This window comes from Poecilia reticulata, chromosome 4, assembly GCF_904066995.2.
Source record: "Poecilia reticulata chromosome 4, P_reticulata-male-v2, whole genome shotgun sequence".
NCBI classification, from domain to species: Eukaryota; Metazoa; Chordata; class Actinopteri; order Cyprinodontiformes; family Poeciliidae; genus Poecilia; species Poecilia reticulata.
In genome coordinates this window covers 30805959-30826915 of record NC_088833.1, presented here as the reverse complement: position 1 = coordinate 30826915, position 20957 = coordinate 30805959, and the positions used below count along the sequence as shown (strand labels likewise).

General features: G+C 37.8%; 1 protein-coding gene across 2 annotated transcripts in view; it reads left to right on the top strand.

Annotated features, from left to right (window-relative positions):
• naaladl2 (N-acetylated alpha-linked acidic dipeptidase like 2) overlaps nt 1–20957 on the top strand; it is a 416483-nt gene that overhangs the window by 315582 nt on the left and 79944 nt on the right. For both annotated transcript variants that reach the window (XM_017304561.2, XM_008407820.3), the window contains one exon: nt 8615–8767. In XM_017304561.2, coding sequence (XP_017160050.1) covers nt 8615–8767 — 153 coding nt within the window. The remainder of the gene's footprint in view (nt 1–8614; nt 8768–20957) is intronic.

The following is a 20957-nucleotide window of genomic DNA, read 5'->3' as shown; positions in this document are numbered from 1 at the left end:
CTCTCTGGTATTGTTCAGGGGGCCGGACCAAATGTGGAGACGGGCCGTAGTTTGGGGACCACTGACTTAGAGTGACCCATTGAACCAGTATCATCTGCAGTGTGGAAAGAAACTGAATCAAATGTCTAAAAGCTGGCCAGAGGAGATTGAACGCACAATTATCTTTTCTCCACCATTTGTTGCTATGACATCACTTTACATGTATTCTAGTTGTGTTTTATCCCCAATTGCAATGTGATGAGTTGCTTTCCTGCTGTGAGCTGAGTCCATACAGTTCCAGCCCCACATTGGAAACATCACTTCCTGAGTTTCCCTTAAACTTAACCTTCTATCTGCTCATCTAATATTCATGTTGGAAGAACACTGGCTGGACTTTAGAGTTGGTCATAGAAGATGAGGTGATCCTTGGAAGTGACAGGCTAGATGTTGAATATATAATACTTCCACAACACTGTCTTCTTAAAAATATAGAAATGCCATCATTTATGTGTTGGTACAATAGTTCCCTGACCATAACATTTTACCCTGGAGTTTGTAGTTAGTTTGTATTGTCTTTGTAGAATTACTGATGGTTTGGTACCCCAGTCTGTTTTGGAGTTACTACTTTCAGATGTTGATGTTGCATATGTACCAACAGGTATCACTGACATGACACGAAGTCCAAACCAACATGACAAAATTTTTCAGAAATCTGATTTATGGTGGGAAAGTAGTTCAGAAATATTTTCAGCAACCATCGGCTCATATCCTGTCATTCCAGACACGACAACCAAGGCAGAACTTACTCTGAACACTGTGGAAAGTAGTTGGACATCGTAATTGGTGACAAAACACCTCACATTTCAATTTCATAAGAGAATTTGACAGTTGCTTGAATAAGTATTGATATGAGTTTGAGATTTCCCCCCACAGTTTTCAGCCCATGAGGAGTTTCAGTTTCAGTCGGTGGTTGGTTATATTTGATGTAACTCATTTCTTTATGCACTGCGTCCTTAGTCCGCAAACTGTTTGGTGTGGAAATGAAAATAAGATATTATCTGTGAATTTATAGCCGTGTTCCTGTCTGGTGATGTAGAGTCAATATACTCTGGGAGATTATCTAGTTTCATCCTGTTACGCCCGAGTCCAGCAAACCATTCCATGTAGCACACATGATTCTGTAGATTGAGTGATATTGAGTGGTGGGCTGAGATCTCCAAATGATTTTACTCTCCCCGTATCATAGCTGACAAAGAAATTAAATATTGATTCCCGGTGTGTGCCCACAGGCTGAAATTACCCATTCTCTCTGCTGTCCTGCTCTCTTTCCATCCCTGCTCACTTGCCTATTCTATCTCTCCTCCCACTGAATTCCCATTTTTATGCCTCTCTTCTTTAATATTACCTCTCTAAAGGACTCTACTCACTGTGACTGTTTCTCTTTCCCACTCGGAGTCTGTTTTAAGCCTCTGTTGGTTGTACGGGAGAAAAAGAGAAATTCAACACTTACACTTGTCTAAAGCTCCTCTTCAGCTGATAAACTGGTGGTCTGTGCTGCTGCATAACCCTTTTCCACTTAAGCCCTTCTTTTCTGAATTAAAAAAGCCTCTAAATACCTAAATATAACCTCAAATTGTCTTGAAAGCAGCTGAATATGTTCTGAAAGCTCCAGTTCAGCTGTTTTGTCTTTGATGTTTTGTTTAAAAAAAAAACCGGAAAAGTGTAAGGTGTGTCTCCGTGTCAGGGGAGCCATGTTACAGGTTGCACACTTCTCCTGCAGAACTCTTAATTGCATCACTTCCCATCACATAAATCACTGCTATTAATTAACCCTCAGTTCTTCGTGACAGGAAGCAGATGGATCCAGTTCTCTACTGCTCAACTGTTTACTCCCAGACACACCAGCATCATATTGAAGGTTCTGAACACATTCAAAAACCAGCCGGCACAAAAAGAGTTATATAGAGAAAAAAAACGTATGAAGAGTAATAAACATGTTACCATGATTTAATTGCAGCTTTTATGTATAAACATATGTCTAGTTTTTGAATTTCAACATTAAAAACCTGCTGAGAAAGAGTAAAAGTTCATTTTTTTCCCTCCCAGCTCTAAATAAGCTCAGCAGAATGATTTCTAACATGAGCGATGGCTTCGGAGTTTGTAATGGCAGCCGGCTGCAGTTTCAAGCGTGCTTGTTCAGTTGCGCACTTGCTCACAAATTGAATTGTTCAGTAGTAGTAGTGCCTCTTTTTTTTAATCACAGGCATTTATGTAAATTGAGTTCAGATGAAGTTCATTCAATATCTTGCCTCTGCAGCAATGTTCCTGTGAAATGAACAACCAACAAATATAGCCGTGACGACAGGTACCATTGGAAACGCAGAGCCTCATGACATGATGGCTTTGAGAGAGTGATTGTTGGTGTCTCGTTAGAAACCAAACAACTGCTGTGAGCAATAAGTACATGTTTCTGTGAAATGTGCTTCTTCTGTAAAATACGGTCTCTCATTCAGTTTACAAAAACACAGCAAATGAAATTAATTTTGTGCTGATTTGGTTTAATCATATGGAAAGATTAATTTTAAAAGACATGTTAATGTTACTGTTGTCACTATGAATGGCTCAATAATCCTGGGTGCCACGTTTCAGTTTTAATGGAATGATTATTCAGAATAACCTGATCAAGACAAGAAGAAAGCTGTAATAATAAATAACCCTCAAAATGTTCCAAGTCGTTGTGGTTTGATACTGTTAGGAACCTTTTCTTCTGCAGGGACAGGAGCTCTACTCAGAGCTGATGAAGATTTAGTGCTGCAAGTCGCCATTAAAGGATGGGAACACAACAGCTCCCAATTATTTAATGTTAAGTAAACATTCATTCATTCATTCATTCATTCATTCATTCATTCATTCATTCATTCATTCATTCATTCATTCATTCATTTATTTTAGTCATAGTAATTTATTAAATTTACTTCTTTGAGCTTTACATTATGTAATAATGTTATTCCATCATTTAAAACACACCTGGAGTGTTGCTTTGATTCTTTCATGCACATTAGGGAAAGCCTTTAATCTCCAGGGCAACCATTCAGTTGAGCAAAATGTCTGCATGAACCTAGCAACACCTTTGTGGTGCAGCTCCTCCTCTGAGCTGCAGCTTCCAAGCTTCTTTCACACAGATCACAGTCCCCCACAAAATCCTCTCTCAGCTCCTTCAAACTAGCCAGCAGCAATTAGCAAACACCTGGTGGAACTGTGAGTCAGCTGAGCTTATTAGACGAGTCACTTCTCAGTGAAATGCTGGTAAAAACGTTTCAGAAAGAGCAGGAGTTTTTAAAGAGACCCAATTTGAAGCCAAGCTTCTTTTCAGTCATATTTGATGCATTTAGCAGCTAATGGTAACATAGGTACTTGGTTGTGCTATAAAATGGCGCAATGTGCCTGGAAGGTACACAGTACTGTCCCTTTAACAAGCACAGTCTTTTGAAACTGACCTTCCTCCAGCAGCTGTTGTCCTGATGGCAGGAAGTAGAGCAAACCTTGAAAACGTGCTCAACATAAAATCTACATATTTGAAAGCGCAAAACATTTGTCATTGTGGAACAAATATGACAAAAGACAGAAAATTTGAGTGTGCTAAAGGATTCGTCTCTCCGGGGCCTGTCTCTGTAAGCTGGAAACATCTTCCCACTGGGAATTCGCCCAATTCTAAAGACAGAACTGTTTCATCTCCTTCAAGCTGAATGGATTCCACTGGTGCACGGCAAATTTACAGTCATACTACAGATTCTCAATCATCCTGAGTGCTGCGATTTATTTTGGACATTGCTCAAGATCTACTACTAGGCCAAACACACACACAAAAAAACTTTTTCTGCTCTAAATCAAAGTTTTTCATTTGCAGTAGTGTTTGTGTCGTGGTGAACTGCGTATCTTTGGAGATATGTTTTTTTTACGGCATGAAAGATGTTTGCTTATCAAATCTGTCAGTAAGGCTCGTTCTATGATCTTTTCCATTGAGGACGGTTTTTACAGTGTGACTGGGTGTGTTTGTGTGACATTAGAAGATTTTCAGTTAGTCAGAACATTTAATCAGGCTGTACTTATTTCAGCTAATACCTTTCCAAAATGTCAATGCTTAAATGAAATTTGCTACAGTAAATAGTCAGAGTCTGTTCTATACATCACAAAATGTCATGAAAAAAATAAAACTCTCCCCATTTTTCACTGAGTGCCATATTTTCTCTCACCAAAAGGACTGTTGATTTTTAGACCTCTGGACTACTCTCTGGAGTGTCACCTTTATGTTGATACCAGAACCAATCAAATGTAACTTACAGTTCTGAGATATATTGAATTGATTTTGGGGGTGTCAACTTCCTAAAAATGTCCACATTGTCATAATGGGGTATTTGTGTGTAGATTTTTGTAGGAAAGAGATTAGTTTCATATAATTTGTAAAAAGGCTGTAACATAAAATATGAAATACTTTATGGATGCCCTTTACATTGTTTCCTATATAAACTGAGATGGCTAATGGTGCATTGGGAATCTTGACAGTTTTTAATTGTTCAGTGATCTGCTTAGATTCCTTATCGGTTGCATTGAAACTAAAGACACATAAACTACCAGAGCATCCATATCTACTATCCACTCTTCCACAAAGAGTTTGAAATCCCCTTCACCAATGCCCCTTCAGCCTTGCAGTCTTGTTGAGGGATTAATTGGAAAAGTTTGGGATTAAAGAGAAATTTCACTCTGTGCTGAGGTTCCAGGTATCACTTACTGCCCCTCATTCTGTTCGACTGGGAGCCTGTCAACACAGCTGTTCATGTCCAGAGAGCAGCAGCCTTTAGGAGTGATAAACTACAACAGGCTGACAATGTGTCAGTGACCGTGGCGACAATGATTGGACACCAGAGCTCTCTCCCCTTTGACAAACCTTGATAAAAGAAAACTCTAATTAAATGCAATGGGCCAAAAGGACATTGTGACATGCGGTGGGCTCAGAGGACGTGGACAGTAGAGATAAGCCTTCAGTTGATTGACTGTTGCAGTCTGTTTGCTTCCGCTACCCACTGTAGTCTGAACAATTTCTGTTCCAGCAGCTGTGTTGCTCTTTCAATTACAGAACAACAGCGGAAAGCATCCAGTACTGCTGACAAGCTGCGTGTTAGCGCTGCTGTGACAAAAGCTTGGAGTCAGCAATTAGCCACAACACTACCCTCACCACATCCCACATTCTCCACGCACACTTCCTGTTTAGCTAGATTTAGACGTGTAGTTAAAAATCCCGATTAGCAATGAGTCTTCACACAATTTGGAACATCTTGTTAAAGGCAAGAAGGTTTTGTTTAAGCTTTTGACATAATGTGGAGATTCAGCGCAATGACAGAATAAATATGTGGAAAAATTCTTGAGATTATTCCGATTGCGCATCTTAAGCATCCAAGAAAGATGATCAATTTTAAAAAGACATTAGGTGTTTGAATGCTGGGATTCGAATATCAAGCTGCGTTTCCATTACAAATGTGCACAAAACTTTGTAGATATTCAACTAATGTCAAAAAAACACAAGTTTGCAATTGTGGTGTTTGCATTAAATAAGAGACCATTCAAATTACATGTAGTTAGTTTGTTCAGGTATAAGTCATTATAAACCTGCCTTGCTGCCGTCCTCTGACCACTTCCTGTCATCTTCTTAATCTTTTCTGCCAATTGCAACATCATGTTGCTCATCATGTGACTCGTATGAAAACAAGTGTTTCCATTGCAGTTTTGCAAAACACCTCATCCTTGTGCTAAAACATTTCATAGCAAAACGTGAGTTCTTTTGGAAATTGACATGTTTCCATTATGCAAATTTATGTTGGCAATTACAATTTGCTGAATTTTATGGCCATCAGAAACGCAGCTTCAGTCTTCTCGTTTGATATGGCTGTTCTGTAGGTTAACTTTGGTGGAAACCTTTCCCTATATATTTTTTGATTATTGCGTTTTGTTGGCGACCATTTTGTTTAAGCCATTAATTCTATTTTACTTTTACTTTGTACAAACCAGTCCTGAAGAATATATACCCATTTTACCCATTCACCTATTGTTTCTACTTCTCTTTCAATGGCACAGGAAGACAGGCATCTTTAGGGAAAAATATTCTCCATTCACATCAACTTCAGTCTAATTTGACCCCTGATTATGCAGTTTGGTCAGGCAGTTCAGACAGGCTGCCACAGATTTTCTTGTACATGTCAAAAAGTTCTGTGGTCTGATCTTTGCAACTCTGACATTCACACAGCAGGTCTTGAGGCTTATTTCCAGTTTTTTGCTGATTTCTTTATTTTATTTTATACCACTTAATATCTCATGTCAATAACATCATGGAGACCAATTTGTAAAAAAAAAAAAAAAAAAAAGAAAGAAAGAAAGAAAAAAAAAACTGCATTTGTTAGAATTTTAATTTGTAATTTTAGTGGAATCATGCAAAGGTTTTGCTGAACGAAAGATGCAGTTAGGTAATGCTATGGGAGTAAAATTAGATCAGGGGTGTCCAAAGTCAGTCCTTGAGGACCAGCATTCTCTCCCTGATGCAGGGTTTATCACAATGATGGCTCATTTGAAGGCCTAAGGAGAACATTGACTTGCTGAGGATGTTGTTACAACCACTAGGGAGAGAACTGAAACATGCAGGATGCCGGCCCTCGAGGACCGACGTTGGGCAGCACTGAATTAGACTATGTGCAGTGGGTCCAATTCGTTAGAAAGAAAAATCTACTGGTTTAATAAAGGTTATTTTTAGATGCATGTATTTGTGAAGATGTACAAACAGGCTAATCAAATTCCTGATATTGGATTACCTGAGGATAGTTCAGAGTTCAGGTTTAAAAGCTACAACAGCTGGAAAAACATTTCAGAAATACATAAAACCACTTCTATTGCAGTGGTTTTAAAAATATATATTTTATTTTATTGATTTAACATTTAATTAAACTGATTGAGAATAAATTCTCATTTAAGACCCGTTAAGTCAGTCCCTTTTTTTTTAACAAATACAATTATGTTGCAAAAAATATTTAATAAAAAAGTTGTACGATTGTAAAATGTTTCAAACGTAAAGACCATTGTTGTAATCAATGTCACAACTTCAGTGGCAGACATGGAATAACATTTGGACAAGCTTCTGAAGCACTCACTTATTAATTACAATGCCACATTTCTTTATCAGTTATTCTTAGGTTTTGTTTTTTTTTTGTTTGGTTTTTCATTTTGTTCCAAGTTAACTGAAACACAGATTAGCCTGACAGAAGGACTTATGTCAGGCTAATCTGTGTTTAGCCTGACAGAAGTGTCAGAATGTGCAAAATGCTGCTTTTGTGTGATGCATTCCTAATTGGACAAAGAAAACGTGAAAAGAAAGAATCCAGTCTAGCACTGCTGACCTTTTCTTTATTGTATGTATTCTATGTACTAAAAGCCTCCTGTGTGATGTGTAGGCTCTGTAGTGTTGTGTTTGGACCCAGTGGCTCCTGTGAGTCCTCCTCTGTTGACCTGGGACCCTTGGAGGTATATATTTTAAACCTGTTATTACAGATCTTGGTTTTAAGGTGGACAGTTATTTTAAATTGGACAGCCAAATCAGAGCCGTGGTTAAGTCCAGCTTTTATCATTTAAGGCGATTGGCGTCAGTGAAATCTTTTTTTTCCAGGCAGCATTTTGAAACAGTGATTCATGCTTTTATTTTGACTCGATTGGATTACTGTAACTCACTTTATCTGGGAGTCAGTCAGTCGCTGCTCTCACGTCTGCAGTTGGTTCAGATGCTGCTGCACGACTTTTGACAGGAACTCAAAAGAGGGAACATGTGACCCCTGTCCTGGCCTCACTTCACTGGCTGCCTGTATTTTTTAGGATTCATTTTAAAATTCTTATGTTTGTTTTTAAATCACTGCATAATCTTGCCCCGGCTTACCTCTCTGAGCTTCTTCACCCCTACGTACCTTATCGTTCTCTCAGGTCAGCAGATCAGCTGCTCTTGGAGGTACTGAGATCCAGAAGGAAGCTCAGAGGGGACAGAGCTTCTCTGTCATTGGCCCAAAGTTATGGAACGACTTGCCTTTGCAGGTCAGAGAGGCCCCTTCACTGTCCACTTTTAAAGCTCGTCTTAAAACCCATTTATTTTATTTGGCTTTCAACTCCAGCAGGATCTAGTTTTAAATTGTATGTTTGTTTGTTTTTAAACTGTAAGAGTTTTTTATTTTTTTTATTTTAATTTTTTTGTTATGTTGTGTTTTAATGTACAGCACTTTGTATCAGCTATGGTTGTTTTAAAGTGCTTTATAAATAAAGTTGGTATGGTATGGTGTTTTGTTGTATCTCCTGTCAGCTGTAGGTACCGACAGCAGTCAGAGTGAGAAGTTTTATCAGTTTGTTGTTGCCAGAGATGACAAAGAAACAACCCACTCTCCAAGTCCAGTCTAAAAAAAATATTTGCATCATTACAGGTCTCACATTGTCACAGTTCAGTCAAGAATCATAATCCAGCACAAATAACCTTTGCACGTTATGGTTTCTTCCATGGAGCTGTTTTATTTTCCCCATCAAGTTGATTCTCCAGTGTTTTTTCTCATACTTCTAGAGACAGTTGCTGAGTTGCATCCGTGGAGGAAACTGTCCTGGACCCAACGTGAGTTCCTTTCAGCTGCCTGGAGATGTGAGTTTCTTTGCCAATGAGCTGGCTGTTCCTACCGTGGAATTCGCCTTTGAGCAGACCAAAGCAGGGAGTACAGAGGTACGTGTAACCTAAAGCATCTACTGTCTTCACGTTTCATTGACCTATTGGATTGTTTTCAGTTTGTGGTGCCATTTCTAGATTAATGGAAATATTGCGGCGTACGTCTTACGTGAAGTGATGTCCAACGCTAACTGAGTTTGTTTCCAAAGTGAGCACTGCTTTAATTTGAGTTCTGAAAATAAATTTGTTCGGTGGAAATGCGACAATTTCAAAAAATCTCACATTTTTTGATAAAAGGTTTTTGTGCTTGGGTGATGTGGTTATTGAGGTTGCAATACAAAACACTTCTTTTCACATCACACCAGTTTGTAAACAGCAGCAACACTCTTATTTGTAGACACTGTCCTCCTTGGAGCTCCACCAGAGCCCTCAGCATTGCTCACTTCATCACAATGTGTCAGTGTATTGAGTTTGGCATGTGAAAGTGTTGAATCTAGAACTCTTCTGTAAAATCACCCACTGCAGTTTCCCCATAACGCTGCATATGCTCCCCAGTAGGCGGGACATGTTGCTCCATTGTCTGAATAAAACGCCAACGTCTCCTCTGATTGGCTGATATATGATGAGATCTGGCTCCATGACTGAATTATGAATACTTGTCGCTTGTTTATATTCATTATACCATAATTTTTAATGACTCATTGCATAAACAAACATATTCTCATTGGGATTTTAAATGCAACATTTTTTCAACATTAGCAGAATTCTGAGTTTTGCACACATTTCTGATGATTCAGAGAGGAGGACTTCACTAAGTTAGACTGTTGCATACACATCAATCCTACATGACATTTTAAGCCACACTCACTGATACTGCAGTTTCACTGAAAATACAAAATGTTTGTCAGTGCATGTTCATAACCAAGTGAATTGCTGCAAAATTGACTCTCTAGGTGCCAATGCTAGTGGAGGAAGACACAGATTTCAATCATAGTTGCACATATTTCATTGGAACCAGTCTGACCAAAGCTTTGTCAGTGCATGTGCATGGTCAATTCAATAGTTTTTTGTTACATTCAGGGAAGAAAACGTGTGTTTAACTTCAGAGTAGCAGCAAAAGACATACGTTGAAAGTGCAGTTAACTAACTTCCTGAGGATTGAATGTGACAATCACCATCTGCAGCTTGTAAAACTAATAGTGCTATTTTAGATGTTAAAATCATTTACAAACCCAGTTTGACACAGTGCAATTTGGATCTTGTCTCTGCGAGCAACAAATATGCATCTTAGAGAGTAGAAATTATTCATGGCCCTATTCGCTTCTATTAAAAATGCATTATGGATGTTTGTTGCACTACCTGGGGCTAGAAAAATAGAGATTTGTTTTTTTTGTATTTTTTTCCCAGAAATGTCAACCCACTCAAATGTGGAACTCCTGGTTCAACCGGCAACTAGGAGCTTAATTAATGTAAGAGATCTTCATGATGTTTATCTGCCTGTAAGGCTTCCTAACAGCATTATAACAACAAAAAGCAGTGAGGATAAAGTCCAGGCTTATTTAAAAACCCAAATTAATAGTTTGATACATAAACATGTTCTGTTAAAAAGATTCCTGCAGGCAAAGATTACCATAAACTTAGCAGCAATTGAACTCATTGACATCGTTAAAAATTGGAAGAATCCAATTTCCCTCATATCTGAATTTGTAGGAATTATCAGTGAGGAAGCTGGAGGGGAAATTCAAGGTTTTTTTTTTTTTTTTCTTGGCTGTTTACCTTCTGACAATGTTTTGGTTGGTTAAAGTATTGATTTCTCTATTTCTGCATTTTGGGCTTGCGGGACCACCATCACAGTGAAACAGTTTTCATGTTATATTTTATCTTGCTTTTCCAGTCCACAAAAAACCCTAAGAGCAAAAACGGCTCAGGTTTTACTTGGCTAAAAGAAACGGCAGAGCAGTCAGACATGTTGTGATGCTTTATGTGTTACACATTTTCAGGGTATGACGGAGTCCTCCTCATCAAGATTTTTGTAACATACATATTTTATGAAAGTTAATGTGAATCTAGAACAAAATCCAAGGGAAAATAATTTCTGAAATACATGAAAACAGATGCTGCTATACAAGTACAAAATTTATATTCAGCTCTACATATATTTTCTTTTTGTACATATACAGTTGTATATACAATTTGTATTTAATATATTTTAGTCGTAAATAAATAGTAGAAAATTACACTTTGAGGTGAATCAATTGTACAGTTACATGCTAAAGTGGAACTACTTAATACTTTGTACACTGTAAGTATATAACTTTTAATGTACTATTAATTAGTAAGACATAAGTATGCCATTTTTTGAAAGAATTACATTTAAATTGTGTTTTCTAAATTCATAATCGTTATACTTTTGAAAAATTAGGTATTTAGTAGTTTGGAGAGATGTAAAACTGAAGAGGCTTCTACAGTTAATGTTAAAGACCAGTAAAGGTTTTGCTGTAGAACCTCTGTCACTAAAACTTGTTTGATGCTCTCAGCCATGGACACAATTATTTATTACTTTATTAAACAATTTTGAAAGAGTTTGAAGGTGAAAAAATGTAATATTACATCTGTTACAGTAAATCCATTATGAGATTTGTTTTATTTACATACAAAATCTATTTGAAAGTAATACATAAAGTACAATTTCAGAAAAACAAAATATATATGTGTAACATATTTTAAAAATGTGCATTTAAGATATACATTTGTACAAACACAGCATATTTGTACAAAAATATAATTTTAATAATATACTTAATCATAATTTAAAGTATACTTCAGAAAAATATATTTTTATCAAGTGTACAAAAATATTTATTTAAGAATATTAGAGACATTAAGATTAAATTACAAATGTAAAATTAATACATTTTTTAAAACACAGGTACATCTACTTGATAACATTAAAAATGTATTTCAGAAAAATGCAGCCTATTTAAAATATACTTATGTACATTATTTTGTCACAAGGGTTATCATTGTTATTTTATTCCTTGGTATTTTCGCTATGTCCAGATTGTGTTATAGCTATTGTCAGTTCTGTAATTTGTTTCACATTATGTATCTTTATGATATGTGCAATGTGGGGCCACTTAAATTTCCCTTAGTTGGAATAATAAAGTTTACATTGAACCTTGAATATTGAAACAACAGAGATGACTGTACTCAACATAAGGCCACAGTGTGTGTACAAAGTAAGATCATTTCTCAAAGCACATCGATGTGACTTTAACCATATGAGCACCTTTAGGGCTCTTTGTTCTATGGTGATAATGCAGATTACAATACATAATCTGCCGCATCTGTAATTGCTTCCATTCATCCTCATATGCTGAGCAAACAAAGTTGTTGAGTTGGTAATGTGTTGTGAGAGCGCCACATGTTGTGTACAGTAGCAGCTCTGTGGAGTTCAGAAATGAAATGCGGTTCACTGAACAGTATTTGTTCTATATTTAACATCTGTTTCTCTCATTTTGTCAGTGTTCTCCTTCGTAATGTGGTTATGCACCTCTAGCAACTAAAGTTTGTTGCACAAAGTTGTTGTTGAGCCATCGTGAAAAAATACCATTATGTCTTATCGGTACCTTATAGGGTCAGCTTGTTAAATTCAATTGAGTTGTGCACAAAAACATGTTCTTCTAAAAATGACAGTGAAGTAATGGCATTATGAGGCCAGATGTGCAACTATTTCTTCCTCATTGGGATTGCGTGCAAATTCTCGAATGTCCTTCAGTCTGTGTGTTCTCACCTCTGCGTGCAGAAATCTGGAAGTAAAATTCTCTCCCGTCGGTGCAACGTGGGTGTCATTTCTGACATGTGTCATCAGGCAGATGCATTGGCTTTGGGGCTCTGGAGGGAAAAACTCAGGCAGGGCACTGAGGTGTGAGAGGAATATCTGACAAGAGCTCATCTTTGCAGCTACATGTTTTAGGGCAACTTTCAGGTTCAGGTAGGGATAGTGAAATATTAAGTCAGTGGGATCTTCAACTTGACTTTGGCAAGTGCTGTGTTTATACCACAGGCTATTCCTGCCGCACTCTACAGATAGAGACAGCTGCAGTCCTCCAGACAGGTAGGGACGAAGGTGGCAGCATTCTTTTGGCCTCGTACCTTTTGCATCTTTGAAGAACCCATACCAGAAACAGTTGTAGGCCTGTTGCAAGGCTCAGTAACAACAGGTGAAACACGAAAGCTGTGAATCTAACTTCAAATTGTGATGCTAATCAAAGAGGAAGTGTCTGTGTTAGCTGCTGGGGACAGGTGGTTCTGGAAGCAGTGCTATGGTGCTCAGTCCAAGCTAGCAGCCTAGAGACAGCATCAGGTCATTTCTATTCCCCCAAAGTGAATTTTCTGTGTCTCTGGCTTTCTAACATTTTCTAACATGCCCCTCTTTCTATCCTTCAGTTATGGGATGTTTTCAAGATGACGTGACATAATTATAACCTTGCATAGACCCTTGAATGTCTGCATATGTTTACTTTCAGCATGCATAGTTCAATATTTAGCAGGAACCAGATGAGGACTGATACCAGCCCTACTGATAAACTTAAATGAGACTTAAAGTTATTGTAGCAGAACCCCCAAAATGAAGGATTGTGGCTTTACTGATGAGCAGTGAGGTTTATTGGAAGTAAACCCTGAGTTCCACCATCAGAAATGTACGTACAGCTACAGTGTGAGCTACAAAAACACACTCTTACAACCCTAACGTTTGAACAAAAAAATTAACGTTGACTACTAAAATATCAACCCTTATTCAAAAACTATACCAGTATTCATATACAATAAAACAAATTCACAATTTCAACCAATCAATAATAGAAATATATAGCAGTACCAATATAAGCTTTACATCATTTTATAATGTTATTCCATCATCAAAAACATACCTGGAGTGTTGTCTTCTTTCATGCATGTTTGAGAAATCCTTTAATCTAATAAACATCTGGGTGGACAGAAAGCTTCAAGACACAGAAGACACCGACTGCCTCACAGAGCAGCCCTCCCCTCTGACTCCACCACTCAGCTCCTTCAGACTAGCCAGCAGCAATTAGCAAACATCTGGTGGAACTGCACATCTGTTGAGCTCATTATACAAGCTACGTATAAGTGATACGCTGGAAAAATGTTGTTAATGCGTTGATAGAGGAGCCATGTTGTGAGGACTTCCTGAAGGCAGAGTTTCAGAAAGAGCAGGAGTTTCTAAAGAGACGGAGGCCCAATTTCAAGGTATTAAATTATAATATAATAATAATTTCTTTTAAATCATATTTGATAAAGCATTTTTTATAACAACATAAGTTGACATATATAAAATAGCACTATGTGCCTGGAAAACGCATAACACTGCCCCTCTGTACACCATCCACTTCATCTAGTCCTAACACACCTGTCCACTTCCTCCTGGTGGTCCACCTCCTCAAAAAGCTCTCTTTTTCATATAATTTTATTTTTTTTTGTCAGTTGGTAAAAATGAATGCATTATTTCTTGCGTGAACCTCTTCGTAACCCACAATGCATCGTCCATTTCAACTTCTCTGATCTTCACACTCTTAACACACTAAGGAGTTCTGTTACCAACCTAAAGCGCACCAGCATTAGAGCAAGCCGCACTCGGGTTAACTTAAACTGAACCGGGTGTGTGGGACAGAGTGCATATTTACCAGGTAAAACTATGTAACAAGCTGCTCATTCAGCTGTTGAACTACAGTCATAGAAACAGAGTCGTGAGGAAAAAATGTACCGATGTTTAGCAAAAGATAAAAAATCTATGCAAGTTAATTCACAAAAGCATTATATCATCACTTCATTTTGCTTTAGATGTTATCTACAGTTTTACACAAACATGTACTTTACTCTAGGGACAGATTCTTGTCTATGTTAAGGCTGAATAGGAAACCCTTTGGCAGGTTTTACTAATAATTATTCCAAAATTCCCAAAAGAGTTCAACTTTGAAGAAAGATTAAAATGAAGGATAAGAATGTGCAAATTCCTTCCAACCCTACTCTTAAATAAAGAACCCCTCCACCCCCCCAAAAAACAACTTTCAGAACAAAAGTAATTTTAATTCAACTAATAAGGCACATGTACTAATGGTTAATTGGTGGAATGCTCCAGCCAGATGGCCGTTCACTGTCCTGGTTTAAAACTTCCATTCCTGAATAAAACAAGTGCCTCTTTTTTACCTGCTGCTTATGCGTGCAGGTCAGTTCACTTAGCAGCTTTATTTGTTTTTCCAGAAGTAGTTTCGGATCTTACTTGTGTTTTTTCATAGTGATCACAACGACATTGAAGAAAATACAAATGATGGTGATGATGAAGCTCAGTCCATTTTCTTGTTGAAAATATCTGTGTGAAGGGTTAAAGAATTGCTGTAAGCCTTTTATTATAATGTTTTTTTTTTCAAGAACACATATTCACTTTGATTTTGTATTGTTGTGTGAGTGAGGTTCAGAATGTGGTTGTAATTCTCCTTAGTAATTAACACTTCATCTAGTTTGATCTATCAACTATGAAACTGCGGATCTCTAAGATGTTCCTTTTGCAGAGATATGTTGCAGTCTACATTATGAATGAACTGCTCTGACATATTTTGTACTCAGAAGTCCCAGTGCAGGAAGAGCGATGCAACTAGCATTATACACGCACCAGTGAACATGATGATTTAGTGCATTTTTTTGAAAGGACACACAAATGTCACAGCAGTTTTATCTAACAGGTACTACTGGAACCCATTGAGGCTTGATCTTGTGTTTTTTTTTTCTTCTAGCTGATATACCATTTTATTACATCAATTTTACAGTGGCATTTGGCATTCCTCATGCAGCGTGTCTTGGCTATAAAAACACACTAAATTGAGTCTTGTTTGGTGGCAGTGAATACCTGACGGTGCTACCAGTCATTCTGGAAGTCTGAAGCTGATGAGAAACGATGGATGTATATTACAGCTGCTTCCAGCTCTTCTGCTGTCAGGCCAAAAACAACTATTAACAGCTACTAACGGTGGGAACACCAGGGAGGACTCACACAAACAACACACAAGTACACAGAAACACTTCCCATCTTGACTCCCCATCTTAACTGAGGTCAATTCACCTACTTTGAAGGATCGCATTTGAAAAAATAAACCAAACACACACACATAAACAAGGATATAAATCTGTGATTCACCCTTCATAAACCCCAGAGGGGTGAATTCAGTTAAAGAATACCTTAGAAATACAAACAGATTCCAAGACTGCCAAGAAAAGATTCCAAGAGACAGAAGCCAAAAGAATAAACAGGTCAATGTCTCCACTGGACTAGATGAAGAGTACTCCCAATGTTAGGGTAATCACACATGAGCCAAGCCACCAAGAAGAGAAACTGAAAAATACTAGAAAGGTATACGGGAGAATGAAGCATCACAGAAGAGTGAGTGCAAAGTGGTCAATAGACCAGACTAGAGCAGACCACACTCTAAATTATGCATGGAAAGTCCACTGTAACTACATTCTATTCACAAGTAAGAATGACTTCAAAGCCAATGATTCTATTATGTTCTTTGTATTTGAAACATTTTATGCATTTTTTGTTGAATCCTGATACACTAGTGGAGTTGCTGTCAGTCAATTGCTATGGCAACGAGTCTCTTTTTAGCGTAGCAGACACAGAGCCATAAAAAAAATACAAGTGGTTTTGAGTTGTTCTTTAACAGTTTTTCTGCGTTATATTCCATTTGCTGCGGCGCACTGCACTAAATTAATAAGAAATACATCTCCAGGTTTAATTTTCTTAATTTTCACGTAACTCATCCGTTGGTGAAGATGACGAGCCGAGTTGCTTACTGGAAAAGGATTTTAGGGAGCCACGTTTAATTTTATAGAACTTTCCAGAAGGACGACTCAGAGGAGGATCAAGTGAAAAGCTGGCAACCTCCATAATGGGCTCAGTCTAACACCTTTAATACTGTCAAAAGCCCATTGTAAGGCCCTACAAAGCTCCTCAGTGTCAGACAGCCGTTCATATACACAAAATGGTTCCAAATCTGAGGCACTGCAAAGAAAAACAAATAAAGGACAGGTCACACTTGTAATTTAATATCATTCCTCTTTAATGTTTGGCAGAATGAAAATAAGTTCCATTGTTTCCCCAAATGTCTGTTTCTACCTTACAGCTTATTTTCTGTTTTTGTAAGTTCATCTCTCCTTCCTTTGGCTGTTTGGTCTTTTGTTTAGTACTTAGGTATTTTTAACACTTCTTAAGCCTTTATATACAGCTTAGTTAATAAGGATGTGAATGTAGTGATTAAAATGGTGTGTGCCACCAGTTAGCTAGCTCTACATAGATCACAGTGACCAGTTGAGACAGAACAGACCACTAGACTTCAGCCAAGGGTAGTTTCTCCAGAGTTCAACAGGCTTACATAAATCAATGCAGATATGTTTATGTGAACTTTTCAGAGAACTATTTGACATAATTAAAATATATTATCCTACTTTATTTCTGATTGTGCCTCAGCTGATTCTTTCTTGGTGTGAGAGCAAATCAATCTTAATCTGTGCATAAAAAATTGTGAAAAAGTGTGAACTCTTTTATAGGATTATTTTTCAGTTGACTGCCCAGTCATTAGTCTTCATCACTACTGGCTGCTCTCCAGTGGTGGAGAAAGTGCTCAAAATATGTACTTAAGTAAAAGTACAAATGCACAGACAAAAATGTACTCAAGTAAAAGTAAAAGTACCACATTAACATTTGTACTTAAGTAAAAGTAAAAAAGTACTAGCTTTTAAAAATACTTAAGTATTAAAAGTAAAAGTACTTGTTGAATATATTACCTGATCGCGAATGTCATTAAGTGTACCGATCGTATTTAATTTTAATACATCAGTAATGTGCCATTTTAATGAACAATGCCACAGATAAAGCATGTTGTGTTTACTATCTGTAACATAGTTTAGACTACGTGATTCTATGCATCATAATTTCAGGGATGGAAACATCTTGTCTCCTGTCCTAACAGCATGAACTTCACTTTTTTGCCACTAGTGGCTTTTATTTTGAAAGAAAACCAACAGAAAACTGAGGGAGGATATGCAACCAAGGAGCCATATAGCAGTGTTGTAGTCAAGACCATCTAACCCGAGGCCAAGTCAAGACCAAGACCAGCTCCCCGCTCTACATGACACAATAAAATTAAGTGCACCTATCAAAATTTGTTCTCAAATTGATCTGAAAGGCCCACATTCCCATAAAACACCTAGATATTAAATACTTAGAGCTGAAATAAATTTAACCAGTATCAATTCAGACTCTTCTTCATTCTGCAATGTTCTCATCTCTGTACTGCAATCCGCAGAGGTCTCCTGCCATCCCTAAAAAGATCCCGCCCTGGGCGGTTGCCCATATTGCCCATGTCAGGAACCACCATTAAACATAGCAATTAACGGTAAACAACATGCAACTATGAACACTGTCCAAGACGCAACAAGCAAGAAGTAACCAAGCAGAAGGAGCACCATGAGTGTTCTCCTCCTCCCTCCTGCTGCAACGTCTGCCACCATGACAGGAGACAAAAACAAAGAGCAATGAGAATGCTCTGCGTTCTTTTATTTATTCGTCAATTAAATAAATATATATATTTTAATGAAATAAAATAATATCTGCTGCAGTGTATACACGCAGAGCATCACAAAAACAAAGAACGGCTCTCAGTGAGGCTTCAGTCCTTTAGAACTAAGTAAATATCCGTCCACAAGAATCGGATCATTTGTGAATGTTATATCAATTTACAGCAGACTTTGGTCACAGCGTTGTACCATATATGCGACACCTCAGTCAAAATCTCCGCACAATAATTCAGCGCATGAGTGACAACTTTTTTTCATCGCAGATGCAACATGTGTCTCCGTACAGCTAGCTTTGCTAGCATCACGTTCACATAGCTTACCTTTCTTTAAGCTTTCCTTCCAAGTGATGCTAAAAGTTGGACGAAGTCCCGCCGTCTGTGAAAGCGAAGCGCTGCTGATTTTTCATGTCGACATATCTATGATTTATGCAGCGCTATTTTATTGCTGACGATTAGAGAGACATTTCCTCCCGCTCAGAGGAAACCACTGCGCATGTCTGGATCTCCGAGTGCGAGTAAAGGGGGAGGTGATGGGTGACAACAGACATGTAAGTCACGTTATTGCTTGGATTTTACGGCGCCACCTTAAGTCCCTGATCCATTGGATGGATGGATGGATGGATGGATGGATGGATGGATGGATGGATGGATGGATGGATGGATGGATGGATGGATGGATGGATGGATGGATGGATGGATGGATGGATGGATGGATGGATTACTAGTTTACCTCTTTCACACATAATTGTACAAAAAAATACCCTAAACAGCTGTTCAGTTCAATGGAATACAGGATTTAGTACTGTTAGCGGCAGAGCACCTATTTGTTTCAGATCACACTCCCACACACTCTGGAATGTGGGGATGGAAGATAAATTCTTTCTTTATGTATTGTAAATTGACTAAATTTATAGTGTGTTCTTCTGGTCACACTAGAGTCTTGGTTTCCAAATCGCATTCACAAATGTTCCCACATTCTTACAGCGATAAAGCAGATCTGGAGGCAGTCTGGGGTTAAGGACCTCTACCAGCGGCACAGATGGCGAGAACACTAATCTTCCCACTGAACCAGTTTAATTCAATATCATATACTTACTGAGCCTTTGTTTTATTGAACTAGGGAAATCATTTTCTAAAAGCAAACGTTCAGAAAATCACAATATCGCCCCCCGGGAGGTGTTTACAGGATAACAGGTAGATATTGGGCGCTAGCGCCAATATCTACAGAAATAACAATTGCAGCACGGTCTTTTTGGTAACATCTGCTTCCTTGCTTCATATTTCTCTCTGTAGCCTAAAGATTTATAATTTTCTGGGATTTTTGAAGCTATTTTGGTCCTCAGATAATAAAGCGATAAGTAGATAGATCTGGGATTTAGGAAATATTGATGCATGTTCCATTACGTTTGCTTATCAGTTGGACTAAAGCATAAATGGAAACACAGGTTAACAGAGGAAATTCTCATTTGGCAGCTTTGAATCACCTGCCTTATCTGTTTCTCTGATCTCTCTATTACAGACTCATTGGGGGGAGCTTAGTAGCTAGGTTGATATGCAAAATAAATATTTTACCATAACAAGAAGGACACTACAATTAAATGATGTGGAAAGGCATAACTTCCTTTTAGATACCTCTTTTTATGGCTGTTTTGCTAAATATAAATGTCTCAAAATAACATTTTCCTAAATTAATCTGTGCATTCTGGACTTACCTACTCCAATGTGGTTAGATGGATAAAGAACAGTAATCCCAGATTCCAAGGCACCTGACACTATTTAGTGTTCAGAGAAAACAAAAACAAAAAAATGGATGGAAATGGGGGAAATGATACAGTCACAGATCCAAGTGAAATGTTGTTAACTGGGCAAAGTTGAGAGTTGAGATAGTTTTTAATGTTGCCCATGATGGCATCGATAGCTGTAGATTATTTGTCCCTTTGCTTCAGTTCAGGTGCCAAAGAACAACAAGTGCCATCTCTAGTCCATTAGAAGCCCCAGTTCATATCACGTACTCCCAGTCATTCCAGTACAATCCAAACATGTGGACAGATTGAGTTACAGACCATCCTTAACTCTGGTTATAATGCTGTATAGTGCAATTCAGTTCATAATGCCAATTTAGAGAAATGTATCTAAGAAAGCTCAGCAAATTGTATCTAGTCAATGTCAATTTTATTTAAAAACAAATAACTGCACCAACATACTGTACAGTATTCATAAAAACACATAAAATGAAACTCAATAAATTAAACAGACAGTACAGGTAAATGGCAATGTCTTATGTAAATGCCAAAGAATGATTTGAAGTGTTCCAGACTATGTGTAGACCTAATGTTAAAGGGTAAGTTATTCCACAGACTAAGACCAGTAGCAGTAAATGTCCCAGTCTCCTCTACTCTTCGGTCTGGTTCTGGAAACATTGACTCTTTTCACATCATACTTAAAGCAGTGTCTGCTTTAAATATTGATATATGTCTTCATGAATGTTTAGTGGAATTCTAAGGCCTATAAATTGTTTGCAGGTCATATTTCCCACATTTTACATTGTTTGGGTGTGTGCCTTATTATGTAGGCTGGTGGTAGGCTGCGCTCCA